The sequence below is a fragment of the Octopus bimaculoides genome, chromosome 11 (assembly GCF_046866305.1).
Source record: "Octopus bimaculoides isolate indiv1 chromosome 11, ASM4686630v1, whole genome shotgun sequence".
Lineage (NCBI taxonomy): Eukaryota > Metazoa > Mollusca > Cephalopoda > Octopoda > Octopodidae > Octopus > Octopus bimaculoides.
The window spans coordinates 28,096,736-28,110,250 of record NC_142938.1 but is presented as its reverse complement, the minus strand read 5'-3'; the positions used below and the strand labels follow the sequence as shown (position 1 = coordinate 28,110,250).

Sequence of the window (13,515 nt, the reverse complement as noted above, 5' to 3'; positions counted from 1 at the left end):
CAATATGGCTGTCGTTCTTGCCGACCTTCTTGTTCACATGAACCCCGTGGTGCCTTACGCATGCGCAACGGTGCCCAACGCGCATGCCTTACTTAGATTTGGATTTCATTTTCCCGCTCGCAGCCATTGCCGTTAAATTCCGGCTTGATTTGTAAATTTACGCCTTTGTCATTCGCAGGTCCTTCATAAGGTGGAGTGTTTTGATGAATGATGTTGTATGCTTCCATGTTCTTCAGATTGTGTGTTGATACGTAAGATAATGTTTTAAGTGTGTCATGGTGTTTTCTTGTTTTCCCTAACTCTTGGATGTCTATCATTTTGCACTTCTATTCTGTTTTTGAGTAGACTGGCCGGGTATTTTCTATCTAGTTACTAACAATACCGAAATGCCCATCTAGAACCAAGTATAACCAATACCCTCTCCAGGGTTCCAAATACTCATCAAAGACGGAAAGTGGGAAATTACATTGCACCCTTCACCACAAGACAAAACACCTCTATTCAAAGATATAGAAATCTATCTCACCCCAAGAACCCTCCACATCTCAGACGTAACGTCTTCGTGAATAAATCTTTCAGACAGAATGATAAGAGAAATAAGAACTGACTGCGTCCGAGACACATCTCACATAAAGAAGACCTCGAACAAGGAGAAGTAGGAACTTCTCCTGCTCGAGACATTTCTTCCACAATAACCACCTCGTCCAAACAAAATATAACCATTGCGATAACCCCAGTCAGAGCCGACCGCAACAGAGAACCCACAATAGAATATTGGTCAGCGGAAGGACAATCAACAGGAACACTAATTCCTTATAGCAAAACCCAAGAAACCATTTTTTTAGACAAACTGGGTCAAAACCGGTTGTGAGATCCCAAAGGTGATTAATCTCTCACAGAAAACCCTTTCAAACCAGAAAATCGAGATTCTCCCAAAGGGATTGAAGTTCACCCCAACACCACAAATGTCGGGCCTAAAAGGTATACAAACTAATATCGAGGAATTCTGCAGAAAACTTCACATCACTGAAGAACTGCTGGATAAAGAAAATAACGATCAATCGATATTTAACAATAAAAGCAGCTGCTGTCCGACAAAAGGAAGAAATCAAACTCTGGATACCTTCTGTGATTTGGTTTCCAATTATCCCTACAATTTACTGCCACCTCGAAAATTTAAAACAAATAGAAATCAAGAAGAATAGGAAATCATTAATAATCTCAAGGAGGATGACAACATAAATGTAGAAGAAGCTGATAAAGGGAGTGCTGTAGTAATCATGGACTAAGAAAAATACATAAACACTAGCCTAATTCTCCTTCAAGACAATTCCTACTACGAAAAAATCAACAACTACAATCAATCCAAGATAATGACTAAACTTTCTACCCTTATCCACCAGTTCCAACAAGGTTTAACGGAAGAAGAGAGAGATTACTTGATTAGTTCTGACTACAAAACCAGCAAGTTTTATGAACTTCCCAAAATCCACAAAAGTGAAGCCATAAACGAAGACTGTAACAAATCAACTTCTGTAGTCATAAATATTTCACACCCGAGAGGTTTCAAAATGAGACCAATTGTGGCCAGTCCCTCGTGTGATATACACAGTCTCAGTAACTTGATTGACCTTCTCCGTAAACCTAGTCTCTAACATATAGCGAGCTTTATAAAGGATGATCTGGACTTTTTAAACCATATCCCAAACAAAGCTAGCAAGGACTCCCTTCTGGTTTCATTCGATGTAATAAACATCTGCACCTCGATTCCTCACGAATACGGAATAATAGCCATAGAATACTGGCTGGAAAAATTCCCAAATGACATTCCTGACCTAATCATAAGAGAATTCATCGTTGAAGAAATTAAAATTCGTCCTACAGAACAACATCTTCAACATCAACAGAACACTTATAGACAAAAATCGGGCAAGGTGATGGGAACGAGGGTAGCCCTTACTTTTGCCAACATTGTCATGGCATAATTGGAAATATACGAACATGCTAGATTGAAATTTGAAGACAACTTCCAAAAATACTGTTTCACCAGCTGGAAATGCTACCTGGATGATTGTTTCATTCTCTAGCCACATAATCTTGAACAACTCTCAAAATTTAAAATCTTAATCAACAGTAGTAACCACAGTATCCAGCTCACAATGGAATACAGCTACAAACAATTACTCTTCTTGGACATCATAATCATAAAAATGGATACTGAAATTGAAATCGGCATCTTCTTTGAACCAGCAGACTCAAAACAAAATCTTCAATTCTTCTCCTGCCACTCAAAACATACTAAAATAAATATACCATTCAACTTAACAAGAAAAATTTGCATGATTTCATCAAATCTCGAAAGAGTTACAGAAAACAAGAAAACACCATGATACACTTAAAACGTTATCTTACATATTAACACACAATCTGAGGAATATGGACGCATACAACATCCACCAAAACATACCCCTCCTTATGAAGGACCTGTGAATGAAAAGGGCATTGGAAATACATAAGATTATTAAGAGCAAATGACAACTGCAATCCTTAAAAAAGTTACTCACTAGTGCCAAACTATCCACAAAAATACAAACCCACTAGGCAAAAAGTGCAACTGCCCTAACTGTAGAACTTACATCTTCCTCTTAGAGGGCTCAACATACAAATTTAAGTCAGGTCAATCTTTTACCATAAAAAAATCACTTCACCTGTGCTTCCAAGAACTTAATCTATGTTCTCAAATGTGGAAGATGTGGTGGAGACTACACAGGTGAAACTAGTTTAACCTTGGGGGACAGACTAATGGTGCACAGGCAACAAATCCGGGACCTCACAACTAGGAAAATTCCCGTAAGCAAACACCGAGACCAATGCCCCATAAACTTAAACCCTAAATACCAAATCTTCCCTCTCTATAAATGCACTGGAAACAGTTGAACCCAATTCCATTCAAATAAGGAAAGCATAATCATTAAAAAATATAAACCACAGCTGAATATCCTTTAGAAAGAAGAAAAAACACCAAAGTCGAAAAGGTAAAAAGACTCAATTCGTCCACAAAAAAAAAAAACCAACCAGAAAGCGCAAACAATTTTAAAAACTTTAGCAACAGTCATCCACCCAGGTTTCAAAACCGCAACTCCAAATCTCCATACAATAACACCATACAAACACCAGTTGCTGACGTCACATAATCATAAAGGAACAAAGATAATTATATATTTACTCTGCACATATTCCTGTGTACACCAGTACTGAAGATATCAATGACAAATTTGGCCATCTTGGAGGTGAATTACCATAATTTGTCCTCAGTCACTAACTATTGTAAATTTTACATATATAATTCAAATGAAAAAAAAACCTTTGTTAATTATTTACTCAGATACCATCTATGTTAGTTCGAAATTTGAAGATTGTATAATGATTTTAAGTTCACTTACTAATTTCAACATGTCACAGGCTGGTGGATTGACATCTTTCCGAAACAGATTATGCAAGTCTAGAATAATTTTTCTATCTTCATCTGTTAAACCTAATCAATAGAACAGATATTTATAAAGCCTAATTTAGAGTAAGAAATTCTTAAAGTATAAAATGGTAAAAAGAAGTATTGATATGGTAAAAAGAAGTATTGGTATGGTAATTAAAATATTATTATAATTGCTTTTCTTAATAACTGAAACTGGCATGTGAATGATGCCCATCTAGACTGTTTGCAAGTGACACCAGAGAAGAAAACTTCCTTGAGGTATAAAAAATGGAATCATTTATTTAATTGTGTGCGTGTGTGTGTGTGCGTGTGTGTGTGTGTATATGTGCGTGTGCGTGCGTGTGTGTGCATGCATGTGTGTATGTATGTGTGTGTTCGTGTGTGTTCATGTGTGTGCGAAATGAAGTACTGATAATGTAATGTTTATGGCGTTATGATCGTGTTAATACAGAACAGATAATCTTAATCACTTTCATAACATTTTGGATGATCTTCATTTAGATTTTGCAGGAATTTGAAGTTCAGATTATTTCTTAAACAACAAACTTAACTTACCTGATCTGTATGCATATTGAGATTTTGAAATGCAAGCCGTGTGATTTACTATTCCATGGTACTTTCTAGGGCAATTCTTTAACTGGAAGGCAAAAATAAAAGTTAGGAATAATCAAAGAGTATAGATATTCCATTTTCTGGGATATCTGTACCTTGCTTTGGTTCTAGAGATTCAAATTTTTGGCATATAGAACTTCACATAACATCTTTCTGATTTTGGGATCTCATAAAAAATGGTCCCGCCTAACAAGGTGATGAAGGATCATTAAATTCCTTCTCCAAATGTTTAAACTAAATTGATAATTTAAAACTGTTGGTCTCACACTTTAGAAATAGTTTCTTGTTTTGATTATATTTTGAGGAATTTTATCTTTGAAGTGGAAAAGAAAGTATTCAGGAATTAAGCATTAAATGAATTCAATAATTAAAACTTTCAATATTGTAGTTTCTATGATAAAGATTATTACATTCTTTTATCAATTTTAGTCATTGAACTGTATCAAGGCAGTTGAAAGGTATTTAAGCTTATATTGATCCAGTGTTGTGCCTGATACTATAAACTTGGAAGTGAAAAAAAGGCAAGATTTAAAAAGGATCAGAACCTACTATCACAAAGTATTTTGCCATCCACACACATATACATTCAATGGCAATCCATGCTGTTTTATTCACAAGAATTTGGTTTACCCATTGATATAGCACACAGTTTTCTCAAAATGCAAATCATGTGACTACAAAGCAAACATTTTAGCTACATTCATGCCATCATTTATATAGAAAAGTTAATGGAACATTTATTACCGAGTATTCTGAAGCTGATTCTTCCAATTCTACTTTCATAGGTGATTTTACAAAAGTAAGTAGTGAATCTACAACATATAAAATTTACATGTATTTAAATATATGTGTGTGCGTGTGTGTGTGTGTGTGTATATATATATATAAGATAAACTTACTTGGAAATGGTTGCATGGTGTTCAATCATATAATAATATAAATAATATATATATATATATATGCATATATACATACATATATGTACATACTTACATATATATGTATATATGCATATATGGGTACAGGACGTCACAAAATGTAAACAACATGAAATACAAAGACAAACATTGTTTTTGCAAACGAGAGAAACAAATGAGAAACAAGACAAGTAGTAAGAAAAAAATGACCCTTCATCAGTTGTTGGCTGTTTATCTACTCCATATTTTGAGTAATTCATGACAATATGCACCTTCGAGAAAACAGTTGCTCCCACAATCAAAATAAAATTTTGGATTTACGGAGGGTCAAAATGGTAACAAAAACAGGGCAGTGAAAACAAGCAGTAAGGGCTGCTAGGCCATATGAGGTAAGGTGGCATACGCTGGAGGAACAATCTTTGACAGGAGAAAAGATAGGAGAGGAGACAGACAAGAATGCATCTGGTCTGTGACACAGACGGAAAGAAAAGAAAGATGATTACATGGGGAAAAGAATGATGGACGATGGTCATGTGTTGAAAGACACCTGCTGTTAATGTCCTGTTGTTTGTGTTTGTAATTGTGTACCATTTCTCCGTTTTTTTTCTTTTCATCCTTGTGTTCATATACATTCGCTTGCTTTCTTCCAAAGAATCTAGTGTCCTTAGCTTAGATTTCCTTGGGGCCGGCCAGATTAGAGCAATCTCAAGATTAATTAGCCAAAACTGCAGGGACAATCTGCTTCTCGACTGAAGATTGAAAGCTCCAAATAGTCTGCCCTTGTTTTTATCCTGTCCTTTTTTGTATCATCGACTGTCCAAATGTTTTGATATCACTTGTTATGTTTTTGTTCTATTTTTTGTTTTGATTTTATAAAAGCACCCACTACACTCTCTGAGTGGTTGGCGTTAGGAAGGGCATCCAGCTGTAGAAACTCTGCCAAATTAGATTGAAGCCTGGTGTTGCCATCCGGTTTCACCAGTCCTCAATCAAATCGTCCAACCCATGCTAGCATGGAAAGCGGACGTTAAACGATGATGATGATGATGATGATATATAATCAGAGGGTACTTGGTAAGACATGTCAAGCTAAGTAAAATTGCTGTCTTCTACATGTACAGACATGTCCTTGTAGGTTACGGTACCACATAAAAAGCACTTGTGCTAGTGCTGCATAAAAGTACCCAACACCCTCTGTTATTTGGTTGGCATTAGGAAGGGCATCCAGACATAGAAACCATACTACAGCAGATGATTGAAGTCTGGACAGCTCCCAGCTGCTCAGCGCCATGTCAAACCGTCCAACCCATGCCAGCATGGAAAGCAGTCGTTAAATGACGATGACAATGATGATGATGACATGCTGCTAACTACCTAAATATTCATAAGTCAGAAGAATCAGGCTCTTGTATATTTGTCAGTAGAACAAATATATTAATCTTTATACTATACAGTGTTATAGATCCATTTCAGCCAACCTTATCAATCAGTTGAACACACAAATTAGGTAATTAGGTGATTACATTAGACTGCACTCATGTGAGTGGATGTTTTAAAAAACATGATGATTGTTCTCAGTGTAGCTGCCTGTTTGTCTGCATGTATGTCTGTATCTAAGGTTGGTGGATGGTTGGTTGAATCCAATTATATTTTTATAATTTTTTAGATTTATGTTTTTTCCTACAAATTCTGAAATCATTCTTGTATTTCAAAATATTTTAAACATTAAAGACATTTTGTTTATTAGTATTTAATGTGGGAAAGTGGATTAGTCTTTTAATTCTTTAAAGCTTTCCCAAACTCTGCTGATTGATGATTGATGACCCACAGTTTTTAATCTCAGAAAGTAGATTAGTCTTGTAATTCCCTATAAATCTCTAACACTCTGCTGAGCCAAAATCCACAGTATTATTCATACACTAATTCAAAGAAGTCTCTATTTAAATCAAAATGTGTTTTGGATTAATGAAGCCTTGTATCCTTAAATACTACTTTATTAAGCTTACTGATCCATTTTTAAAGTTTCACATATGTACATCCACATTAACTGAAAAACAGAGTTTAATAAAATTACTGTAATTTCAATCTGTTGACAATATGTTAGGAATGGTAAACCAACACTGCTTCTTCATAATTTCGTTGATAATAATATTACGAATTGTAAGAAGAATACATTAAGTTTTCTTATTTGAAGCAGAATCATAATTTGTTGATAAAGAGAAAGTAAAGTTACTTTTATGCATTTGTTTTGCAATATTCTTGATGTGAACTTGTGTGTTGAAACAGATTTTGTTATACTTGGGTATTCTTTTATTCTTTTACTTGTTTCAGTTATTTGACTGTGGTCATGCTGGAGGGTTTAGTTGAACAAATCAAACTTATTTTTTTAAGCCTGGTACTTATTCTATCAGTTTCTTTTGCTGAACTGCTAAGATATGGGGATATAAACACACCAATGCTGGTTGTCAAGCAGTGATGGGGGACAAACTCAGATGCAAAGACACACACACACACACACACACACACATGCACACACGTGCATGCACACACACACACATGCACACACGCGTGTGCACACACACAAATGACGGGCTTCTTTCAGTTTCTGTCTACCAAATCCACTCACAAGGCTTTGGTTGGCCCAAGGCTATAGTAGAAGACATTTGCCCAAGAGGCCACACAGTGGGACTAAACCCAGAACCGTGTGGTTGGGAAGTAAGCTTCTCACCACACAGCCATGCCTATGCCTATTTTGCCAATTTTTTTGCTAATTGTGTTTAATTGACCAAATATATAGTGTGTGTGTTTAATTAACAGAAACGAAAAAACAATAAAAAAGGAAAAACAAAAAACACAAAAAAACAACAACAACAGAAAACACAATAAAAGAAATGGCAAAATATGACTATCCTCAAGTATAACAATACAGAAAATAATGTTATTAGAGTGTAAAAATGAGGATTAATAATTGGTACTTACCAAATGAGTGAACTTCGTCATATTTATTGTAGCATTCTGTAGGGTTTTGTATTCCTTGCAAGTGTTGCGGACAATATTTCTGTTAGGGAAGAGATAGAGGAGTAACTTAACAATAATGTCCATAAATGAGTTCTTACAATCCAAAACTAGGTCTGGCGTTTTCTGGAGATGTTTCTTCAGACAATTCTACGAAGAAACATCTACGGGAATGCCAGATCTGGAAGTTCACAGTGCACATCAAAGGAACAGTGTGGAACAGGGGCAACCTTAGAATCTCTGAGGCCATCCTCATACACCAAAAGAAACCCAAGATCAACAATAGAAGGGAGTTACAGGAAGCTAGCTGGTTGCTATAGTAACACTCTTCTGCAGATGTCCACTCCACACACACTCATACACACGCACATCAGCAACATTCGTCAGTTTCTTGAAAATGGGATTATAACCCCGAAATATTGAATACAAGGTAAGTCTACATTAATTCACATATTTGTCTTGTTGTGATTTACCTTGCATTTACTTTGCATTGTTTTGGCTTTACCCACAATCTTTTATGCAATATATATACATATATAATATATATATATATATATATATATATATATACATATATATGTATGTATGTATATATGTATGTCCAACCCATGCCAGCATGAACAATGGATATTAAATGATAATGATGATGATGATGTGTATATATATGTGTGTGTGTGTGTGTGTGTGTGTGTGTGTGCGTGTGTGTGTGTGCGTGTGTGTGTGTGTGTTCCTCATTCTTCGTTCATCTACTTCTATTTATAAAACAACAGATGGTTACAAAAGTGTTTGCCATTTTCCACTGCTGCTACACAGATCTGAAGAAAGTGCTGATATATGAGTAGATTTATTTAGTTCACGCAGTACTGATACACACCTTGTAATGTGTTACGTGAATTTACTCACAATAAATGGCAATCGCTTTAGATTCTCTACCTGAAATTCACTTCCTCCAAATCTGAACAATTAGTGACATAGCGATTAAAAAATTGTTTTTAATTTAAGGATTTAAAAAATTTTCCAAAGATTTGAAAAAATTTTCCAAAGATTTTCCATGTGAGTTTTATAAATAGGACAGAAAGAGCCTTGCAGCTATCAAACGAACTAAGTGGAATAGTGCAGGGTGAAATGGAGTTAGTCCTAATGGATGTTGCAGGAAGCCAGACTAGCATGACCAGTCTGGTCAAAGCCCCACACATGCACCCACACCCACACACCCACATCACCCATACCCCATCATCCACACACCCACACAATCTTCAATAGCATCACCAAACATACCGCTATATGAGCAGCCATACATTACAGATGCGTGCACTTACACACACACACACACACATACACTTACATACGCACACACCCAGACTTGTCAAAGTCACTTCACTCCTTCCCTACCTTCTCTCTTCCTCGTTATCCTCCACCCCTTCCCCACTCACCCCACCCCACACCCTACTCCCACATATCTACACCCCACACCATCATCTACACACCCACAGCCACACACATTACAGATACACACACTTACACACCCAGACTTGTCAAAGACTTGACAAAGTAACTGGCCCCTATTCATACACACCATTCTCACATACACATACATTGATGTGCACCTTCAGTTGGGGTCACTGTCACTTTATTATCTTCCTTTCTTCCAACCCCTTCATTCAAACTCCTTTTCTAATCAGCTGCCATGATTGACCACTAAATCTGCAGATTTTTTTGCATTCTCTCTGTTTATTTTTCTCTTATTCCTTTCTGTTGAAGAGCATAGGCTCGAAACATAAAGGACTTTTTCATTTTACATTTTCCCAAGCATCAGACTAATTACACCTGCTTGTTGTTCATACACCTGTCTTTGTCTTTTGTTTTTCTATAAATATGCATATGAAGGAAGAGAGGAGGTGGGTAGGAGTGAAGAAAGGAAGATATCAGATGAAGTGAAGAAGTAGGTGTCAGATGAGAAGAGGAGGGGTGTCAGATGAAGAGAGGGGAGGGTCAAATAAAGAGAGGAGGAGAGTTGAACCATGTGGTACAAAGGAGCAAAGACAGTTTAATTCATGTTCATGGCAAAGGCAGAAGTCCGGATGGCCTCCGTGCAAAGACAATCCAAACACAGACAGATCTTGTGGTGAATGACTGGTAGAGCAGAAATGGCGTGAGACCGAGGTATCGTTGCTGAGTCAGATGTCTTAGAGGTGCTCCGCAAACTAGTCAGCCAAGCGGCATTTGACAGAGGTACAGGGAAGAGCAGAAAGAGCAGGAGATGCAGTAAATGACATTACTGGAAGTGCAGGTAAAGGAGTTGGTGATGTGATAGGGACGATGATGGGTGCCTGTGAGGAGAGTGGTGTTGGAGAGGTAGGGGATGAAAATGGAGAGATTCAATGGATATAAATTAATTTATTAATTAACTATCATCCTTGCCTACTATTGTTTCATTTCAGCAAATTTAAATAACAAAATATAAATAAATATATAAGTTTGCATTTCAAAATGCCTTGGATAGAAAATCTTCAGGGTATGAAAAGGGAGAATACAGAGATTACATTTTGATTGGCTGAAATACTCCAATAGGCTAAGAATACATAAGCATGTTTATTATGTATGTGTATGTGTGTATGAATGAGCTAAAATTATTATTTTTAATTATGGAGTTTCTAACTACGCCTTTTCTGTTGAGCAGGGCCATCTACCTGAAGGGGTTAGTGATTTGTCTGCCTTCCAACTTACTAAGACTTTGGTTTTTGCTAGATTGACTCTAAGGCTCTTCAATTCTAGACCTTGTTTCCCCACCTGAAACTTCTTCTCTAGTTCTGGTAGTAATTCAGCTATTAGAGCAAGTTCATCAGTATAGAGGTGCTCCCAGAGGCAACCTGTCCTGAATTCCTTTGTTATATCTGGAGGACTATGATGAATAAAAGGGGGCTAAGGACTGATCCTTGGTGAACCCCTACTTCTACCCAGAATTCTTCACTATACTCATTGCCAACCCTCACCTTACTGACAACATCCCTGTACGTGGCTTGTACAACTCTCCCCAACCACTCATCTATCCCTAGTTTCTGCACTGACCAACAGATAAGGAAGTAGGTACCCTGTCAAAGGCTTTCTCCATGTCAATGAAAGCCAAGTACAGAGGTTTATCTTTGGCTAGGAATTTCTCCTGCAGCTGTCTTGCCAGAAATATAGTATCAATGGTACTTTTTCTTGACACAAACCCAAACTGCATCTTGTCTAAACTAACTCTCTCTCTAATTAGTTGGGCTATGATCCTCTCCATGACTTTCATTACCTGATCCAACAGTTTCATACCTCAGTAATTATTTGTATCTAATGCATCACCTCTACCTTTGTAGCAATTGACTATGGTGCTGCTATGCCAGTCATTGGGTATGTTGTTGTTGGCACTCCGTCGCTTACAACGTCGAGGGTTCCAGTCGATCCGATCAACGGAACAGCCTGCTCGTGAAATTAACGTGCAAGTGGTTGAGCACTCCACAGACACGTGTACCCTTAACGTAGTTCTCTGGGATATTCAGTGTGACACAGCATGACAAGGCCGACCCTTTGAATTACAGGCACAACAGAAACAGGAAGAAAGAGTGAGAGAAAGTTGTGGTGAAAGAGTACAGCAGGGTTCGCCACCATCCCCTGCTGGAGCCTTGTGGAGCTTTAGGTGTTTTCGCTCAATAAACACTCACAATGCCCGGTCTGGGAATCGAAACCGCGAGTCCGCTGCCCTAACCACTGGGCCATTGCGCCTCCACCATTGGGTATGACTCCTTCATGTATCACCAGGTTGACTATATGGGTGACTATACTATAGCTTTCACTGCCAGATATTTTAAGCATCTCAGCAGTGATTCTTGATGGACTGGAGGCTTTCCCTGTCTTCATACTCTTAATTGCTACATCTACCAAGGTACTGTTAATTCGAATAACATCCACTATTTTCCCCTCGTTTATATATATATATATATATATATTTGTTGTTTACACCACCTGTCTTCGTCTGTTTTTTTCGTAAATTTTCCCATATATATATATATGTATATGTATATATATATGCATATATATATATTATCTATATGCATATATATATATATATATATATATATATATATATATATATATATATATATATATATGTATATGTATGTATGTATATATATACAGCGAACACATAGAGGTTGATCTTGACCTTACTGGACAAGGAATAGGCATATTTCAGAATAACTAGGTTATGTTACTATTCATCCTTTCAATAGTGCTGAACAGCTGTTTACAAGCTAGCCACTACTTTTCAACCTATTCAGTATGTTCATAACACATTCTTTGCTTCTTTATTCTACCCTATCTGTTAAATCATTGACCATATTAGCTTACAAGTGTGCCTCTACCATTTGTACTATTCATTATATCCATAATACATTCCTCTACTCTCTTATTATTGATAAAGTAAACCTAGGTATGTACTCAGTTACTACTTCAACTTATTTGTTTATTATAGAAACTTATATTAGTTACTATTGATATAATCAGTTATAAATTGATAGTTTGGGTTCCTACATATATTTGCCTATTTGATTTAAAGTATAGAAGCATGATTCCTAGGTATCATATATATGGTTTTTATGTATCTATCTGTCTGTCTGTCTGTCTATCTATATGCATGTGTATCAATGAATGGCAAAAAGACAGGAGGTGTGTAACGACTTTCATTAACATGCAGCTGTTTTTGATATAGGAGAAACCAAAATCTTAGTAAGTAGGAAAGCAGACAAATTACAAATCCCTTCAGGTAGATGATCCTGCTAAATCTGTAGAAAAGGCATTAGTATAAAATCCATATGATGCACCGCTGTGGACACATAATAGGTGCAACAATATCAGATGGAGATTAACTGGAAAAATAGTTCTTGTGTGTGAAAGGTACACAGGTACAATAAACACCAAACATGTACATTGACTGCCAGGAAACGGTAAGCTAGAGGTAGTAGATAACTTTCATTATTTAGGTGACCAAGTCAGTAACAGTGGTGGATGGTATGGGAAAAGGTGGCGAGCTGGCAGAAACGTTAGCACTCCGGGCGAAATGCTTAGCGGTATTTCGTCTGCCACTGCGTTCTGAGTTCAAATTCCGCCGAGGTCGACTTTGCCTTTCATCCTTTCGGGGTTGATAAATTAAGTACCAGTTACGCACTGGGGTCGATATAATCGACTTAATCCGTTTGTCTGTCCTTGTTTGTCCCCTCTGTGTGTAGCTCCTTGTGGGCAGTAAAGAAATAGGTATGGGAGCATAGCTGCAAGAATAAGAATAGCCTGGGCAAAGTTCAGAGAGCTCCTACCTTTGTTGGCAACAAAGAGCCTCTTCCTCAGAGTGAAAAGCAGACTGTATAATGCCTGTGTGTGAACCACTATGCTACATGGCAGTGAAACATGGGCTGTGACTGCTGAGGACATGTGCAGGCTTGAAAAAAA

General features: G+C 37.0%; 1 protein-coding gene across 7 annotated transcripts in view; it reads right to left on the bottom strand.

Annotated features, from left to right (window-relative positions):
• LOC106883929 (uncharacterized) overlaps positions 1–13,515 on the bottom strand; it is a 284,619-nt gene that overhangs the window by 125,970 nt on the left and 145,134 nt on the right. For all 7 annotated transcript variants that reach the window (XR_016243622.1, XR_016243623.1, XM_089359712.1 and 4 more), the window contains 4 exons: positions 8,002–8,080; positions 4,850–4,917; positions 4,049–4,130; positions 3,444–3,535 (listed from right to left, as the gene is read on the bottom strand). Coding sequence is in view for 5 of the 7 variants with exons in the window: in XM_089359712.1 (XP_089215838.1) it covers positions 3,444–3,535; positions 4,049–4,130; positions 4,850–4,917; positions 8,002–8,080 (321 nt within the window). In the remaining 2 variants the exon portion in view is untranslated. The remainder of the gene's footprint in view (positions 1–3,443; positions 3,536–4,048; positions 4,131–4,849; positions 4,918–8,001; positions 8,081–13,515) is intronic.